Source organism: Glycine max, chromosome 7 (assembly GCF_000004515.6).
Source record: "Glycine max cultivar Williams 82 chromosome 7, Glycine_max_v4.0, whole genome shotgun sequence".
NCBI classification, from domain to species: Eukaryota; Viridiplantae; Streptophyta; class Magnoliopsida; order Fabales; family Fabaceae; genus Glycine; species Glycine max.
Genome location: NC_038243.2, coordinates 35,524,697 through 35,545,287, shown reverse-complemented (window position 1 = coordinate 35,545,287; position 20,591 = coordinate 35,524,697). Strand labels below are relative to the sequence as shown.

General features: G+C 33.5%; 2 protein-coding genes across 2 annotated transcripts; one reads left to right on the top strand and one right to left on the bottom strand.

Annotated features, from left to right (window-relative positions):
- Positions 1-2,575: 2,575 nt before the first annotated feature.
- On the top strand, positions 2,576-8,149 carry LOC100819886 (oligopeptide transporter 4). The gene is made up of 6 exons (XM_003528355.5): positions 2,576-3,103; positions 3,812-3,909; positions 5,443-6,006; positions 6,500-6,752; positions 7,217-7,399; positions 7,535-8,149. The coding sequence occupies exons 1-6, from the start codon at positions 2,576-2,578 to the stop codon at positions 8,147-8,149; spliced, it is 2,241 nt and encodes a 746-aa protein (XP_003528403.1).
- Positions 8,150-8,832: 683 nt separating this feature from the next.
- Positions 8,833-12,235, bottom strand: LOC100819357 (uncharacterized; the record flags this gene model as incomplete). Its single annotated transcript, XM_006584329.4, has 8 exons — positions 8,833-9,455; positions 9,542-9,641; positions 10,042-10,124; positions 10,398-10,532; positions 11,145-11,324; positions 11,417-11,576; positions 11,666-11,767; positions 11,985-12,235. Coding segments are annotated over 8 exons (1,101 nt in total), but the record flags the coding sequence as incomplete, so codon positions are not given.
- Positions 12,236-20,591: the final 8,356 nt, after the last annotated feature.

Genomic DNA, 20,591 nt, shown 5'->3' with positions numbered 1-20,591 from the left:
TTTTTTTTCTTCCAACAACCCAACAAAATGGACGCCTGATATATAAATGAATTATTATTATTATTATTGTGAATAAAAATAAATTATTATATTATTATCTTACATTTTTGTCTTATTTTTCTTTTATTTTTTCTACTTCTTTTTTCATTGTCCACCGTATTATTTGCATATTTATGATTTTTCTTTTCTCTTCCTGTATTTTTTTTTTATATATCTTCTTTCCTTTCACTCTACACTCTAAAAATGAGAATTTGGATTCTCTCCCGCTATCAACTTTTCTTCCACTCGTACTCTATAATACACTTTGAAAAGTATCTTTTTAAAATATTCAAAGTAAATTATTCAATTTAAATTCTCTATTTTTAAAATAAGTCATCTAACTATAAAAAAAATATTCAACGTACCCTCTCCAGCTAATCATCAATAGGTGTAATGCCTGTTTAACATTGCACCTTTGTCAAGATGTCTTTAGATTCAATTTTAGACTTTATTGAAGTATTTGTAAAATATTTTACTTCTTAATTTGCAAATTATCCCAAAATACTTTCGTTTTTTTCTGCAAAAAAAAAAAATTGTTTAGTTTCATGATTCGGAAAATATTATTTTTTATTTCAAACTCCCAAAATGATTTTTTTTTTAAAAAAAAGAAAAACTCGTAGAGTGAATCTCTTGAGCCAAAATTGGTTAGGATGATAAGTCTTGCATAAATTTATAAGTATCTAACTTTGTCTTCATCAATTTTTTTTATATCTATGACTTTGTCTTCATTTTAAACTTTCATATCTCAACACAAGATCAAATAATGTTTAAAAGGTCTCACTAACACATCTTCAATAAATATGTATTAATTTGATTGTTTGTGTAAAAAGATGAATAATAATGTGATAATTAATCAAATGATTTACATTTTAATATATTTTAAAAAATATGTATTAAATCTATTTTGATGTATATGAATAAAGTATGAAATAATTTTAAAAATATAAAATGTATATAAAAACTTTCAATTCAACAATAGATTTTGAGATAAAAAAATTTAATTTAAAATTATTGAGTGGTGTAATAATTAGAGTTAAGGGGAAAAAAAGATACTTTTAGAAAACTTGATGACAATTGTTCTTTTCTAGGGATATATATGGGGAAAAAAACAAAAAAATTTAACTAATTAATTAGATATGGTAAACTACTATCCAAAGCATTATAAAACATATAAAAAAATAGTTGCAGGAGAGACAAGCATGGTACATTGGAAGGGACCAGTGTATGGCCTACGTTGGCTAGGTGATCAACACAAAATGTTTTTTTTTAATATTAAAAGAGGATAATTTTTTTTTTCAAAATTAACAATTAGGGGTAGATTTTGAAAAAGTAACCATTTAGGGGTAAGTCATAAATGAAACTATGACTTTGTATGCAAAAGTCATAAATCCTACTACAACTTTTGTTTTTTTTTTTTTTTTTTTCTATAGAGGTTGTGAACTTTTAAAATAATTGTCTAACTTGAATAATTATGTACACGACTTTGCAAGATAAGATTGTTGTAACGAGTTAATAGTAAAATTCAAATGCAATTATTCAAGTTGTGTCTACAGACATAACATAGGTAAGAAATAAGAGAAAAGGGAGATGTATTATTTTTTGAATATACTTGAAATATAATTTTGTCTCCAAAATTTTATGAGTAACAAAAAGCTGAATTTTTGTGTTGTCACATTTTTTTTAAATCAAGCCTGAAACAAGAATGTTCAGTATAGTTATCGAAAAAAAATATTTAGTACCATATGTTTTAGCTAATCAAACGGACTCTAGCTATATTTAAAAGGATTTTTTTGCTTAATGAAGTAGGCAAAAAGAATTTTTACTGGGTAATAATATTATTACAATAGTTGAAAAACATGACACATAAATTGGTTGATGTGCTGCCAGATTAATACTCTAAAATGAGGTGATTCAGTGGGATATGATTAATTTGAGTACTAATTAGTAGAAGTTTCAGATGATTCCTAGTTCTTATCTATAGTACGCTTGGATTAACTTCATGGTAAAAAAAAATAATTATTCTTTTATGGTGAAAGAAAAATAATAAATAAATATTTTTATTTTTTTTATAATATTACCGTATTTCGTGGGATAAAATTGATTTTTATATTTTATTCAAACACACTAATCTACACCAGTTCAACTCGCCTCTTTAGATGGTTCTGCCGCCAAATCTTGGCAATATATCCTAGCTATAAGCGAGGTTGTTACTTGTCAATAACCATCTTCATTTACTAATAATAATAATAATAAAAAGTAACAATTTCATTTAAACATGTTACTAAAATAGCTAAGCTAGCTCCTAAATATCAACCAATCTGTTAGTGCATGTGCATGTTTCGGAAGTTACTAGGATAATCCAACCCCAACATTTTCGGTTAATGTTAATCATAACAGCTTCAACCATCGACAAAATAGATACTAGTATATAACATTTAGCTGTTACTTTGCACTCTTATTTTACTACTTCTCTTCCCTTTAAGAAAGAAACAGACAACACAACAAACTCAACAAGGTTAACTACGTAGCTAGAGAAATGGCGGAAGTGAAGAGTGAAGAGCCAGAAAAGGCAAATACAAATGTGAAAGAAGAAGAAGAAGAAGAAGAAGAAGAAGAAGAAGAGTCTCCAATAGAGGAAGTGAGGCTAACAGTGAAGAACACCGATGACCCGACCCAGCCGGTATGGACCTTCCGGATGTGGTTCCTGGGGCTCCTCTCGTGCTCCCTCCTCTCCTTCCTCAACCAGTTCTTCTCCTACCGGACGGAGCCTCTCGTCATCACGCAGATCACCGTGCAGGTGGCCACCCTCCCCCTCGGCCATCTCATGGCGGTGGTCCTCCCCACCGCCATGTTCAGGATCCCCGGGTTCGGGACCAAGCGGTTCTCCTTCAACCCGGGTCCCTTCAACATGAAGGAACACGTCCTTATTACTATATTCGCCAATGCTGGTAGCGCCTTCGGGTCTGGCTCGCCCTACGCTCTGGGGATTGTTAACATTGTCAAGGCCTTGTATAGAAGGAAGATATCCTTCATTTCTTCATGGCTTCTCGTCATCACCACTCAGGCCTCAACTCTCTACTCTTATTTTATATCCTATTCTCCAATTTTTAACTTTTTTTATTTTTTATTTTTTTACCTGTGAGACTCGAAAAATTTTATTGTTGATTATGTTCAGTCTTGACTTTCAACCTTTTGTTTGTCTTCAAAATTTACAAATGAAAATGAAATTAAATAATATAAAATTACTGAGGGGAGTAAAATGTTTTAGAAATAATGATTGAAATATAAACAGGAATGAATTAGAGCTACTGAAAAAGACTATTCTTTTGTAACATGCTGAATTAAGGTTTGAAGGTCATAATATATTTAATGTCTATCATGGCTTCAAACATAATTCCTTTCGAAAAAGGATACTGTAGTAAAAAAGAAAATTATGATGATTGAAATGATGAGTTACCTCTACAATTCACAAACTATAAAACAAAATAGCAATGAGTCATTTTCATGGTCAGTCCTCATGGTTACATTGTTTTGTTTTTTCTCTTCAATATCAAATTAAAGTAAATTTTTGTTGTTTGCTTTTGCCATTACACGGTGTTACTTTTTTTTTTTCTCCCTAAAGATCTTTCCTTTTAAAAATAGTTAATAAACAATAGTACAAGATACAGGGAACATAAAACTTATTTTGGCACTTGAATGTATTTATTTATTATTATTTGTTGAGATTTAATTTGTGAAAGATAATGGGTTGGGTGCATGTTTGTGAGTGCAGGTGTTAGGATACGGGTGGGCGGGGTTGCTGAGGAAGTACGTGGTGGAGCCTGCTCATATGTGGTGGCCCAGTACCCTCGTCCAGGTCTCTCTTTTCCGGTAAAGCGTTTTACTTCATTTTTCATAATAATTTTCCTTTTTGCATGTGCTTTAGTGATGATGTTGGCTCTTCTGCTCTATACTTTCCATTCATGCCAGCACGACAAATACTGAAATGATTTTATATTATTATTATTCTATTAGAAATTATTTTTTTAAAATATTATCTTAAAAAATATATTAATAAATATTTATGATTAGATAACACTAGTGTATATCTAATTTATATTTTTCAGTACATCACCGTGAAATTCTTAAAATGTATGCATTAATTTCTTTCTCACACCAGACGGGCTTTGTTGTTATTTTCCTTTATAAGCTGTTTTCTGCTTATAAATTAAAGTTATGATCTGCTTATCACTGATTACTGTTAAAGCATTAAAGCTTATTTATAGTTTGTTTAAACCCAATAAGGTTATGCTTGATAAATCTTAAGGTTAAGAAAAAAATAATTTTTAAATAAAAATTTAAAAGATAGTACTAAACTAAATTTATTGAATTGGAAGTGCTTCATAAAAATTAGTTATTGAATCAATTAGTTTTTTTTTTGGTGTACATTAAATTAATTAGTTAATAATAAAATGACGTAGAAAAAAATGTTTATATGATTTTTATACATTTTTTAATTTCTAGAAAAAATACTTTTAATTAATAATAATTAAAACTTTTGTAGTTAGTTTTAAATTGATATAATTTTTAAAAGATAAATTTTTTTATTAAAAATTAAAAATAAATAATATAATATTAAAAGAGGAATTTTATTGAAACAAAGTGCTTCAGCTTAGAATTAAGACAACTTTATTAGGTTGTAACAGACAACAATTTCTTGTTAATTATCGTTTTCAATTTTAATAAGAGGGTTTGGAAATAATCCATATATACAAAGGAGAAATGTGATATGAATCATGATTGCTTCGCATCACCTTTTCTCAAAATATGATCGTGGCAATCTATAGGATTATCTCTTTGCTGTCTCATTTCACATGATTTCTGGTTTCACAGAGGATAGAAAATGCACAGTAGCCCGTGAGAAACAGTTAGAATTTTCAGCAGGAGTCATGTATATCTTTGTAACAAAATAAGCAAAATGGTAAGGCTGGCTAAGCAATCAGCTTCAGTTTATTCGTGGGATGTTATCTAAGTTTGATCCTTGGCGAAAATATTTTTTTGTCATGCTTTACTTACTTCCTGGCCGAACATTGGATTAGTCAATATTTCCTTTCCCTGATGGATGAACTGGAGGATTAAGACAAAAAAAATACTCATCTCCTAAAAATACTGTATTTCTATATTCATATCATCTAATTCAGTCAATGTCAATCTAATACCATGATTTCCTATGGCCACACCAAGTTGGTGTCACATATCACCTCTCAAAACTCTCTGATAACAACAATGTTTTTATTTCCTTATCACAGTCATTTAAATGCTTCTCATGCCAGATGGAGCCAAAAAGAAAATAATGTTGTTGTGACCTTCTCAAGCAGTTTATATATATTTACTTACATACAAATTAACCTTGTTGATGTGCAGAGCTTTGCATGAGAAAGATGAGCGTCGATTTTCGCGGGCAAAGTTCTTCTTTATCGCACTAGTCTGCAGTTTTTCATGGTATGTGATCCCCGGATACTTCTTCTCAACACTCACAAACATATCATGGGTGTGCTGGATATTCTCCAAGTCAGTCACTGCTCAGCAACTAGGCTCAGGCATGAACGGCTTAGGATTTGGTGCACTCACACTTGACTGGACTGCTGTAGCATCATTCCTGTTCAGCCCTCTTATCTCACCCTTCTTTGCCATTGTCAATATCTTTGTGGGGTACACACTGGTAGTGTATGTTGTGATTCCTATTGCATATTGGGGCCTCAATGTGTACAGTGCACATATGTTTCCCATTTTCTCATCAAACTTGTTCACTTCCCAAGGCCAAGAGTACAACATATCTGCTATTGTCAATGAAAAGTTTGAGCTAGATATCGCCAAGTATCATCAACAAGGTCGAATTCATCTGAGTGTGTTTTTCTCTTTGACTTACGGATTTGGATTTGCCACCGTAGCATCCACCCTTACACATGTTGTATGCTTTTATGGAAGGTAATTAATGCTCTCCTTATGAATCAATACTCAAATTATTTAGCAATGTTGTTCAGTTGGTTATGTTTATTATACTTTTTAATAATAGGCAAGCACAAAGGATATTATTATCTTCTCTTGTCAGGGATGTGATAGTATTAAGTTGGAACAAATAGATGGTGCAATAGTCTTATAATTTTATGAGTTCTACTTTTTTTTGTTGGATTTAGAAATACCCTGCAGTTGCATAATGTACAAAATGATTACCTGACATCCAATGCATTGAATGCCAATAGAATTCAAAGAAAATTCATGACATGTGATTCAAGTTTGTGTTAAAAAGAGAGATCATATTGAACATGTGACGTTTTTTCAACAATTTTCTTATTAGTTAGTATTAAAAGTTAATGTTAAATCTTAAGATGTGTATGCCTTAACGCGGCTGAATATGCACGTGAAAAAGGAACAACAAAATTGTTATATTTTGATGTGGTAATATGGACTTAACATGCAGGGAGGTTATGGAGCGGTATCGTGCTTCGGCAAAGGGCAAAGAAGATATCCACACAAAACTGATGAAAAAATACAAAGACATACCTACTTGGTGGTTTTATGTGATGATGGGCGTGACGCTTGTGGTTTCTCTCGTGCTATGCATCTTTCTAAATAACCAGGTTCAGATGCCGTGGTGGGGACTTATCTTTGCTTCAGCCTTGGCCTTTATATTTACTCTCCCAATTAGCATCATAACTGCCACCACAAACCAGGTTAATATCTTGCAACTTTTGCTCCCCTAAAATGTCCAGTACATGTAAAATGCAATAATCTCCTTTCAGTTCCCTAAAATTGACACTTTTTTTTTTTGTATGCACACATCTAAAAAATACAGCAAAAATCAAAGAGAACTAATTGTTCCAAATTTGTGTTCAAAAAAAATTTGTCGTCTCCTTCTTGTGACATGGCACAGACAATTCGATTCACTTTCCATGCTTCTTCTGTCAAACTAAATGTAGATCATAGCATATGAATGCATAGCTTAAAATGATTTCTCGATGATTAATTGTGAATTTAAGGATAGTTTAAGCTTAAACCATGAAGTTTGTATTTTGTATGGTAACATTTTTAGCTGTACAGTCAACTTGTGGTTTTAAGTAACAAAGTGCTCCCTTCATAGGGGCAGGACCACAAATTTTGAAGTTATAACCTGTTTAATCTTATGCTTTGCCTACAGACACCAGGACTAAATATTATTACTGAGTATCTCTTTGGTATAATTTACCCCGGAAGACCAATAGCAAATGTATGCTTCAAAACCTATGGTTACATAAGCATGGCTCAGGCTGTCTCCTTCCTTGGTGATTTCAAGCTTGGTCACTACATGAAGATCCCTCCAAGATCAATGTTTTTAGTTCAGGTATATTCATCATATTTACTTCCACTCACCTCATCCCCTTCTATGCCTAACCTTTGTGTCACACACAAATAGCTTGCACTATACTGATATTACATTTCTTCTGTAGTATCTAATTCACTCCATGTGTTTGTATAGTTCATTGGTACAATGCTTGCTGGAACCATCAACATTTGTGTAGCATGGTGGTTGCTGAACTCTATCAACAACATTTGTCATAAAGATCTCCTTCCTGAAGGCAGTCCCTGGACATGTCCAAGTGACCGTGTTTTCTTCGATGCGTCAGTCATCTGGGGTCTGGTAGGACCTTTGAGGATCTTTGGTTCTCATGGAGACTACCAAGCATTGAATTGGTTTTTCTTTGGAGGTGCAATAGGGCCAATACTAGTTTGGATATTGCACAAGTCATTCCCCAAGCAGTCATGGATTCCCTTGATCAATCTTCCAGTCCTTCTGGGGGCAACTGGAATGATGCCACCAGCAACACCACTGAACTACAATGCCTGGATTATAGTTGGAACGATTTTCAACTTCTTTATCTTTCGCTACAGGAAGAAGTGGTGGCAGAGATACAACTATGTTCTATCAGCAGCACTTGATGCAGGGGTTGCTTTTATGGCTGTTCTGCTCTACTTCACACTTGGCCTGGAAAACACCAGTCTTAATTGGTGGGGAACTGCTGGGGAGCATTGCCCTCTTGCAACTTGCCCAACGGCTAAGGGCATTGTGGTTGATGGTTGCCCTGTATATTGATGAAAGCTTCTTTTAATGGTTTTGTTTTTGTTCTATCATTACAGTTGCAACACTCATGAACTAGTACTGAAAATGAAGAATGTGTATAAAATTTTTTCCCCAGGAAAACAGTGTTATATTTTTCAATTAGGTTTATTCTTTCACAATTTATTGCCAGTGTTTACCTGGTTGCTTTAATATCATTGCAAATATCTAGACAATACAGAGGAAGAATAGGAGGTGTTCCACACCAATGTCATGGTGAACTAAACAATAAAAAAAATGCAAAATGGAACACAATCATTAGTTATGTAGTTACCAAATACAATGTTAATATCCTACACCTTTCTATAATTTTATTTCAATCTACTTTACTTGCATGATAAACACAACCAAAGAGAATTTTTATATCACCACAGCAAGTGATAAAAATTGCTAAAATTGATCATGCTAGTTTACCACATATATCAGTTATTTGATACGATGGACTATGACCACATAAAAGGACTCATTAATCTGGCAAAGTGAAATTGTATAAGCCACAACAACCATGTACCTATCCAGGGGTAAAATTTATTGACCAAACAAATGGGGGTAAAATTTCAATTTCACTCTCTTTTCCCTGTGGAGATGGTAAAAACCCACGCTTTGCAAGCAAAATTATGTGTGGCGGATGCAAGTTAAAGAAGAGAAGAAAGCAAAAGTCACTAAACTTGTTTATTATTTAATACTCCATAAATATTTGTAATCAAGATTTGGGCTGAAAAAGATAAAAATTGCAACAGTAATCAGAAACAGCAACTAAAAGCTGTAAAGTTGGCAACTGATGGTTGAAAAAACATTGCCAGAAACTCATCAGAAATCAATTGTCAGGATTTTTTCTTGGCTAACTTGAATATCATCTTCAACTTATGTCCTTGAAGTCGACCCCAACAGTGGCGTGTTTACCCCAAGATCAATGCTTCCATCTTGCTCAGGGTCAGGCTCCACCTTATTTATCCTAGTCTCATCATGTGCTGTATCAATATCAGGACTGTTTATGGATCTCTTATGATAACACTGCCATCACCTTGGATAGATCAATGCAAGTGTCTTTACCTCATCTGTCTCTTCCTGAATAGATCCTTTTAATCAAATGACCAGCTTTGCAAGTAATTTCGGGATTAGAAATCTTGTTTACATTGCCACCAATGTTAAAAAGTAAAAGCCAAAATTAGATACTCAAACCCAGAAATCATCATGATGAGTTCCCTGAAATCCATTGGTTATATTCATCCATCCTTATTATGAAGGAGCTTGAACTTGGGGAACCACCTCCGCCATATCCCTTCAGGTTTCAAGAGCAGTATTAAGTGTTAAACAATCAAAAGGTAAGACAAAGATGTATCCATGTGTGAAACAAGCAAGGCATACCTTTGCAACTTCAGAGGTATCAGTGGAACTATCAGTGCTACGCAAGCACATTTTGAGATTATTCCGTTGCATGAATATCACAGCACCTATGGGCCTGTCACTGATGAATACATCTAATTGATCAGATTATATAATTCAATAATTCTTTGATAGAATAAAAAATCCCACAAAAGGTAGTGGCAAGATATCATGGTTATAAAATAATCTGTTAAAAGTACATTTTTTAGATTCTTCACCTAATCCCTACGAAACGTTAATCAAACAAGGATACTCGAGACATAATTATGGATTCTCTGATAGCTACAATCAGACAAAGAATCAACATATATTTGAAACCAACATAGTATCTCATTGGATTTATCTTCAAGATAATAAAATCTTGTATGAATGTATATATATATATATATATATATATATATATATATATATATATATATATATATATATCATCAAATTAAACATAAATTTGATAAACCTTTCTTTTCAATAAATTACCTCACCTAAGACCAGTAGCAGCACTTTTTACACTAAGAAGCTTGCCAATTTCATCACTTAAGTTGGAGTTCCCATCTGCCCGAACTCCCTACACAGCAATCATGGCAACAAAACTTGATTATAAATCTCAATCACAAAATTGTGGGTGGGGGCACCACATTGCATGATGCCATAATATCGATAAAACTGACAAGAATTAGTTATACATTGAACATTAAAAAAAAGCAGGGGATAAAGTTCATGGCACAAATTTGAATTTCATTCATAATTGATTAGTTTAAAAACAACCAAAATTAAAAAAAAAAAATTAAGGCATAACAATAACAATAGAAGTAAGATGATTGTAATTTTGTAATATTACCAGGCACTCTCCATAAAATCCTCTACCTAGTCGAACCCTGAAAACCTTTTCCAGCAATTTGTTTGCAGCATTCTGGCGAGCTGAAACACATGAATTTCCTTTAGCAATCAAACCTTCAGCACTTAATTCCAGCAACTGCCATGAAGATTTTTCAAAGAACAGAGCAAATTCAGCAAAGACATGATAACTATAGAGAAATTGACAATAACTTGCACCAAGAATTGGAATATTCTACAGCAAGGCATATAAAAGCAAGGAAGCAACACAGTAGATGTTGCTATGGCATGAAGACTTGTAATATTAGTATCCGACACTATGGCAGTGTAAATAGAAAAGAAAAATATGACTTTATACTAGTCATGCTCACTTCAAACAACCAATTAACTTATTGAAATGTATTTTTCCCTTCCCAAGCAGGAAATAAATAATTGACAAAACTGACAGGAAAAAAATGGTAAGGCTTGTCTACAATCTCTATCTTACAGAATAACAGTTCTATTGTTATTGAAACACATTCATTTTAATTAAACTGAGGAGTTTCTTCAGTTAGCCTGGCCGAGCTATTTGACATGACCTAAGTAAACTATATACTTCTTAGAAATAAGAAAATGCTATGGGTTCATAAATTTGTTTCTTAATCCATTTTTTTTATACGAATTAAAGTAAAACTCTAAATTTTTGCTCAACAACAACAATAAGAGAACACATTAACACAAACAATCTTAAAAGATGATTGATCACTCATGCCTGCTTGTACATGCATGAATTAGAAATGCAGTTAAACCTTGACCGCCATTCACTCAGTCCAATATTAAAGACCCTAATGCCAGGCAAGCTCCATCGGCGAAGATCTCCATTCTCAATATACTTAAGCATCAGCTGCACCTGGCCTTTGTATTTTGATTCCACCAAACATGGAGCTGCACCCTTAATGAAATTCAGGCATCTTTCAATTTCAGTCATTGTTGTATGAGATACTGGAGAAATAAAGCACATAAAAAAATTATATTTTTACTCACATAAGAATTATTAACATCCTCACATTTGCTGGCAAAGTACTCATAAACAGCACTGGAGCTGCTCTTCTCAAGGTTTACATTAATCATAATATTATCGGGGCAATCATTGGCAGGGGGAATATGTCTAAGTACCAATTTCCGATGATCAAACCCAATAATCCTAATAGATAAAAGCAATCAAATTAATATGCAAACAAAACCAAACCACGTGAGAAATTATACAATAACAGGACATGAATATTATCCTACTTGCATTTTGATTTACGAGAAAGGTCGGAAAGGAATTCCTTTGGAGGAATAAAGTCAAGTAGGTAACACGTCTCAAGGCCTTCAAAGCACAAATCTTCAACCCTGTGGTCACAAATATGTAACTTCATGAAGGGATCAATAAAAAAAAACCACAACTTTCGAGCACCCCATTTGACCCCATCTCAAGTTTTCAAACTTAAAGTCAAGTAAAGCACATAAATTGGAACTTCAAATGCTCAACAACAAGAAACACAAAACCCCATTACAAAAAGATAAGAAAATTTATTGAATAGAAGCATAAGGGGGATAATAAATGAACCTGAGAGCGAGAAAGGGAACTGCAGAGAAGGGCAATATAAGGGAAGGGAGATTGTGGCGAGTGTGGAAGAGGTGAGCAAAGAGAGCGGAGAATGCTCCAGAAAAGGAAGGGTAGTTGTAGAGAATGATGTTGGAAACTCTGTCTTCTGAAGCTTTGGCTATGGCTTCCAATGCCGCATCTGAACGCAGGCTTCTGCTCCCTCTCCCAACCCTTACACACAGAGAGAAAGGGAGGCTCGTCCTGCCCCCATTTCATTTGAATGATTCGTTTGTTTTTCTCGTTTGAATCGTTGAGTTGGACTTGGGTGAATGATCCATTTCGCAGCTTAATAGAAAGGAAGAGCATTTTTCAAAATTTACATTAGTTAAAACATTTTTTTTTCTATTTTAATTTAAATATATTTTTTTAAATTTTCTTTTATTTTTTCTCTTTCTTTTAAATAAAGTATTTTTTTTTAAAAAAACTGTTTATATTAAATAAAAATATTTTAGACAAACATATAAAAAAATAAAAATTCATTTGTTTTATTAAAAATGCTCTTTTTTGTAAAAAGCTTAATATGTAAGCTAAGTAGAAATATAATTTTTTTTACACTATCAATATATTTATTATATATTCTTATCAAAACATATTTATTTTATTTTCCATTTTATTTTTTTATCATATTAACTATACTTATTACATCTATATTTTATCTCTCTATTTTTTCTTCCATCACAAATTCATTCTAAAATAGAAATCAAATGCATTATAGATTGAGTAATCGGTAGTTATATAAAATTTGTGCAGAGGAATGATGGTTCGGTGAGGTGTGGTTGTTCAAGGATAATTGTGATACGTGTGGTATGGTGGATAATTAGGTGGCGGCGGAGTGGCCATCAATTTGGTGCATTGTAAAGATTGCATTGGGTGGTGATGTTTGAGTGCGGTGTTGGTGTTGGGTGGTTAGGTGGAGGTGGGGTGGAGCGGTCATGAAGGTTTGGGGGAGAGGTAGCAAGGTTTGCTTGGGAGAGGAAGGGTAAAGATGGAATATTAAGAATTTTGGGGGTACACCATGCAAAAAATGGGTACATTAAGTAATTGTGTACTCTGAATTGGTTGTTAAATTGCATGGTTTTCTTTCTGGGCCTCTTCTTCCTGCACCCTAATAATCTCAAAGGTACATTCTGAATTAGGTAATCTGGAATGTAAAACTTTCGTTCTCGATTAACCTTTCCGTAATGAAAGGAGGCTCCTTGTAAATTTCCGATGAGTTAATTTGGAATTCAAAATCTTCGTTCAGAATTAATCTTACTGTGATAAAATTAAAGGAGGTGTGGGCTGAGATTTCTGGATGCAATCTGATGTGTAAAACTTAAAAGATATGGGGCCTAGGTACTGGGAGTTGTGTTTGGATTCCGTTTCATGATACATGATAAACAGTATAAATTAAGAAATCATAAAACCCAGGCACAATATATCTTTAGTGTTCAATATATAGATATAGATGTACATTAAGATTTATTATTCGTTTCGTGATTCATGATTTACAGTAGTACAGATTTAGAAATCATATCAACCAAACATATTCATCTTCATATATGGGTCCGATCGATTTCTAACAGGTTTTCACCAATGCAGCTGTAATCAAGTGCAATGAACACTTGGCTTGTTACTTTATAACGAAAGCAAAGGATAAAAATTTATAGACTTACAGCATGTTTAGTACAGTTTAAATTTAGAGAATAATCGCTTTTATTTTTAAAAGATTTCTACTTTTTTTTTGATAAAAAAACAAGCGAATACTTCTCTAAAATAAATTACATCACATGCATGTTAAATTTTTTGCATCTTCAATTTGAGGGAGTATCCCAGAATCATCGCTTCTGCTGGTGTTTCACTGCATGTGTTGAGGCTGAGGCTGGCTTTGTTGCGGACTGTTAGGGTTCAGTATATCATATCCATTTCTGATAGCATGTGGAGGATTGAGTGTTGCCCTTTCTTCTTCTTTATGCCTTGCTTCAATAACCTAGGATCCAAATCATTAACTTAGGTTTAGCTAAAATAAAATTGAAGCTTCCAGCTTCTAGATAATTAAATAGCACGTACGGTCCAAAGTCTGTTTGGACACAAAGTTAGAAAAACTTTTAAAGAGTTTTGCTACAGAAAATAGTAGAGAAAAATACTCTTCTAGCTTTTGTATCCAAACATACTCTAAATATATGAGGAAAATCTATTGGATACTTAACTTGAAGCCCTTTGCGTCTATAGGCCTAGGATTTGTGTGTTTAGGTATTTCATTACATTATGCATGAATGATTTTTGGTTAAAGGTGTAAAGAACGACTTTATAACAATGAGGAGATGGAGAGAAAAATGCTTGTAGTTATAGAGAGAAAAAGATTATTACTTTGAGTTTTTTTTAATTATTTTTCACACTGTGTCCTTTACAAAATTAGGTTTCATTCGTACCGTACCTATCAACATTTTCCATTATCAAACTGAGTATGAATGCATATACTTCAATTATAGAGTATGTTTTAATTTCTTGATGATTTACCTTCTGTAGTTCTGCATTTTCTTTATGGATAAGGTCTATCTTCTTATGAATTGAAGTTCTTCATTTTGTCGATGAACGAAGCTTCCCTGCAAATAATAATGCTGTTAATGAAGATCGGTCCAAAATTTCAAATTTGTGGAGTATTAAAGAAACAAAATCTGATGCAGCTGGAACCTTTTGTTGTAATTCCTTGATCTCATCACTGAAAATGAGATCCTGCAGATGAAATAAATGATTGTGTAAGAGTCGTGCATGAAATAAACGATGGCGCATGTATTATATATTTGAATTTGCCTTTGTATTCAAAACAACTTCTAATCTAAATTTTATTGAAAGGTCGTTTTTTTTTTTTACTAAAAATAATTAATGGAAACCAAACATGTGCTTTAAGGAGGAGCTTTGATTTGCTTTGACTTTGAATCATGGTACCTTTTTTATGCGAACGTTATTCAAACTCATTTGCAGTCGATTTTCCAGATGCTTTAGCTGATTAATACCCAAACCAGAAAGTTCGTCACCAATCAGTTGCCTGCATTTGCTGAAAAGAAAGTATGAAATCCTCCCTCATCTTAAATTTGTTTATTGCTAATAGTTACTACCTCCTTTTCATATGTTTTGATGTTTAAATATACATATATTACATTAAGAAACATTTAATAAAACTTAAAATTATTATATTTGAATTAAAATATTCTTATTTAATACTTGCACTAGTACTAATAATGGGTATTAAATAAAAATACATTTGAAAAAAATGTATTAATTAGGCTTTAAAATTCTAAAATATCAAATGTTTTGAGAAAAAAAATTAAAAGTTAAAACATAAAAAGATATATGAAAAGGAAGTAGTCACTATTATAAAAAAGGGCTTCAACGATGGTCCAAAGTGAGATACAACAATGTTTTTCGTCCGTCTTAGAATGTGACGTCGTCGGAAGTTACAAATTATAAGGACGTGTCTGAAAGCACCGTCTTAAAAAGTGAACAACTTTCAAAGACGATGCTTACCTCAGCATCGTCTTTGAATGTAGGCATTCTAAGACGTTGCTAACGTAAGCACCGTCTTAGTAAGCTGACATTCAAAGACGGTGCTGACGTAAGTACCGTCTTTGAATGTCCACTTTCAAAGACATTGTTGATGTAAACACCATCCTTAAATTCAATATTATTTTTAATTATTGATATTTTTTTTGGTTCATATCCCATCAGAAAAAAATAAATAATTAAAAATAACATATATTAGCATGATTGTAATTAATATTAATGCGAAATTTTATTTAATAAATAAATATTTAAATGATAGATTAAATAAAAATAAGAGGTTTATGTATTATTTATATTTAATCTATCATTTAAATATTAATTATTAAATTTTAATATTAAATACAACATATTAAGAAAATACTATTTAGGGATAATTACAACAAATTAAGAAAATTGAATTTTAAAATAAATTTTAATAAATGAAGGTAAATTTTAATTAGTTACACGAAATGCATGTGCATTCATTTTCCAACCTGAGAATGAAGGTATCTCAAGCCACAAGCTGCTCCAACTTAAATCTTTTGCCTAGCACACCATGCAAGCTTTTGTCCTCAAAATTCAAATGATCCCTTAAATTTTATTTTATTTTTTTTCTATATAAATCAATGGGTTTTCCTACACTATTAGTTATTATCAAAGTCAAAAAACTTATCATACATTTGGAACATCAAGTTTATTCTTACATTTGGAAGAGGAAGAGCTATGTTTGCACAAACAGTAGGATCTTCTTTAATGCAGTTCTTGATGAAAGCTCGTTCATATGCTTTTGCCCTGATGCCAATCAACTACAGAGAAAGAGGACAACAAAAATCAGGAATAAGTGCATACATGTTACAACAACAACAATCGTGCATACATGTTACAACAACAATCTACAGACTTTTTAGTTTGTTCCGCTTCTGCAGTTGTTTGATCAATCAATTCAGCTTCTACAATGTTGGTTATATGAAGAGGAAACAAAGAGTTTATTACATGGAAAAATAGATAAAGAAAATAAAAACAAAATACTTATAAAAAGTGTAAAACAAGGATAAGAGTACCACCAATAGAATTAGTCAAGCACTGAAGTCAAAGTTTCAACAGGGATAACAGTACCACCCATTATTGAAATAATCACTCAAAAGACACTAATGCAGAAAGAGTTGAAGAAAGAGTGGATGCAAATGTTAATTTATCAGTAAACTTTTACAGCACAAGTACGTATCCAAGGTACTACTATCTTTGTACAATATCATTTTTTTGTTGGTAGAATTGAAGAAAGAGTTGCCTTATTCTCATTATAATTTTTTCCTGTATTATTTAATTGGAATTATATCCGTTCAGGTTAAAAATAATCTCACGACGTTTCTTAACAATAATTAGTTTTTGAATTAGTTTTGGGTTCACGCTTGCTGTGTTGTATTGCCTTTCTGTTATTTGCTTTCTCTCTCATCTCACCTTGTGTGTGTATATATATATATATATATATATATATATATATATATATATATATATATATATATATATATATATATATAAACAAAAAGGGGCTACACGATGTGTGCTCGCATTACGCATCACCCTGCCATATTCTATCTGTTATTTGTTATGGTATCATAGCCTAACGATCTTCTTCTTCCCCATCACTCTTACCTACTTCTGCTGCCATGAGTAATGAAACCGATCCTTCTCTTAATGTCCACAGTTTTCTATATCTTCATCCCAATGAAAATCCTGCAATGTCATTGGTATCCCCTTCACTTGATTCAACAAATTACCATTCCTGGAGCAGATCTATGATCACTGCTCTCAGCGCCAAGAATAAAGTAGAGTTCATTGATGGAAGTGCCCCACAGCCATTAGCATCTGATCGTCTTTACGGAGCTTGGAAGCGCTGTAATAACATGGTAGTCTCCTGGCTCGTGCATTCTGTTTCTTCGTCAATCAGGTAGAGCATTCTTTGGATGGATTGTGCAGAGGAGATTTGGCGAGATCTCAAGTCCCGGTATTCGCAGGGTGATCTTCTTCGAATTTCTGCTCTACAGCTTGAAGCCTCTTCAATAAAACAAGGTGATCTATCAGTCACCGACTATTTTACTCAACTTCGTGTTATTTGGGATGAACTAGAAAACTTTAGGCCAGATCCTGTTTGTGTGTGTGCTGTGAAATGTACTTGCAAAGTGTCTTCAATTCTTGCTCAAAGAAAATTGGAAGATCAAGCTATGCAGTTTCTTCGTGGATTAAACGATCAGTATGCTAATGTTCGATCTCATGTCTTATTGATGGATCCGTTACCTTCAATTAACAAAATCTTTTCATATGTAGCACAACAGGAACGACAATATTCTATTCCTGACATTTTTCATGCAGAGACAAAACAGGCTTCTATAAATGTTGTTAATGCCACTGCTAACACTGCTTCTGTTTGTAATTTTTGTGGTCGCACTGGTCCCATTGAGAGTAATTGTTATCGCAAACACGGATTTGCCAACAATTCTGACACTAAGAACAACAAAGGTGCCTCAACTCGTGGTAAAATGTGTTCACATTGTGGGAAGACAGGTCATACAATTGAAGTTTGCTATAGGAAGCATGGCTATCCTCCTGGTCATCGCTTCTTTAATGCCAAATCCTCCTCTGCTAACAGTGTATCAATCACTGAAGGAAAAGCTGTTGAAAAGGAAACATATACCAGTTCTGAGAGTTTAGAAATTCGGTTTACTCCTCAACAATACCAAGCTTTATTGGCCTTGATTCAGCAACCATCTAATGCTGCCTCAGCATCAAATTCAGCACACATTAATCAAATCGGTTCGATTTCCTCTTCTGCACCCACATCACACTTTTCAGGTAGCATTTGATCCATAACCTGCACTATACACACATTCAACACAGCTCCATGGATCCTTGATTCAGGAGCCACAGACCATGTTTCCTATTCAGTGCAATTTTTTACTTCATATCATGCAATTGCTCCTATTACTGTTAACCTTCCTAATGGACATCAAGTTACAGCCACTCATGCAGGCACAGTTCACTTCACTTCCACCTTTTATCTGATTGATGTTCTATATGTTCTCTCATTCACATTCAATCTTATTTCTCTGTCTAAATTAGTCTCGAATGCTCCCTATCAAATTATATTCACAGCTGACTCCTGCCTTATACAGGATACCAAAACCAAGATGAAGATTGGTTCAGTTGATGTGAAGAGTGGTCTATACCAACTAGTTCCTCAGAATTTTAATTCTCATTACATACATTCTTCTGTAACACATCCTAATTGTAATGTTTTACCTATTGACCTTTGGCATTTTCGCCTTGGCCATTTATCGAATGCTCGTTTACACACTATGCAGAAGATATATCCATGTTTGACCATAGATGAAAAGTTCATTTGTAATTCTTGTCATTATGCAAAGCAACGAAAGCCTCCCTTTCCACTAAGTCACTCACATGATCCACGACCTTTTTCTCTTTTGCATATGGATATATGGGGACCATACTGCACCCCATCAATGCATGGTCACAGATTTTTTCTAACAATTGTAGATGATAATACACGTTTCACATGGGTTTTTCTAATGAACAATAAAGCATAAACTCGAAAACTTGTTGTTAATTTCATTACTTTTACTGAAAATCAGTTTAATTCTCATGTTCAAATCATTCGCACGGATAATGGTGTTGAGTTCTCTATGCATGATTTCTTCAATTCTAAAGGTATAATACATCAAACATCATGCATTGAAACTCCACAGCAAAATGGAATTATAGAGCGCAAACATCAACATTTACTTAATGTTACTCGTGCTCTACTATTTCATTCGAGCTTACCTTCATGTTTCTGGAGTTATGCACTTTTGCATGCCACTTATTTGATAAATATTATTCCAACACCATTTCTAAATAATGACACTCCTTTTCAGAAACTTTATGGTCATATATGTGATATCTCTACACTGAAAGTGTTTGGGTGTTTGTGTTATATTTCTACAATTAATGCACATCGTAAGAAATTAGACCCACGCGCTCGTCTTGTAGCTAAGGGATACACTCAAATGGAAGGCCTGGATTATATTGCAACTTTCTCCCCTGTTGCAAAACTCACTACAGTTCGATTACTTTTGGCTTTAGCTGTAATTTTCAATTGGCACCTCAAACAACTGGACGTGAATAACGCCTTTCTTCATGGTGAACTGAATGAAGAGGTTTACATGACTCTACCTCCGGGCATTACTCCTGCTTTTCCCGGGCAAGTGTGCAAGCTTCAAAGATCAATCTATGGATTGAAACAAGCCAGCCGACAGTGGTTTGCGAAACTCTCTTCCTTTCTCATTCAACATGGATATCAACAATCAGCATCTGACCATTCTCTGTTTTTAAAGATTTCTGAATCATCTACTACAACCCTTCTTGTGTATGTAGACGATATTGTTCTTGCAGGTAACAATATTGAAGAAATTGAAATTATTACAGGCCTCCTTGATCATGCCTTTAAAATAAAGAATCTTGGCAATCTCAAATATTTTTTGGGCCTTGAAGTTGCCCGAAATAGCTCTGGAATTCATCTCTCTCAATGCAAGTACACTCTTGACATATTGACAGACTATGGTATGTTAGCATCACGCCCTGTTGCCACACAAATGGATTACACTGCTCGACTTTCCACCTCATCTAGCACACCACTTCCTGATTCTTCCTCCTATCGTCGGTTTCTTGGATGCTTAATCTATCTCACTACCACTCGCCCTGACATCTCCTATGCAGTGCATCATCTCAGCCAATTCATGTCAGCTCCTACATCTACACATTCGCAGGCAACCTTTCGCATTTTGCGATATCTGAAGCAGGCCCCTGGTTTAGGCCTATTTTTTGCAGCTAATAGTTCTCTCTAGCTGAAGGCATTTAGTGACTCTGACTGGGCGGGTCGTCTCGACACTCGTCGCTCCATTACAGGTTTTTCAGTATACCTTGGAAATTCACTCGTTTCATGGCGCTCTAAAAAGCAACCTACAGTTTCTCGCAGTTCCTCAGAAGCTGAAT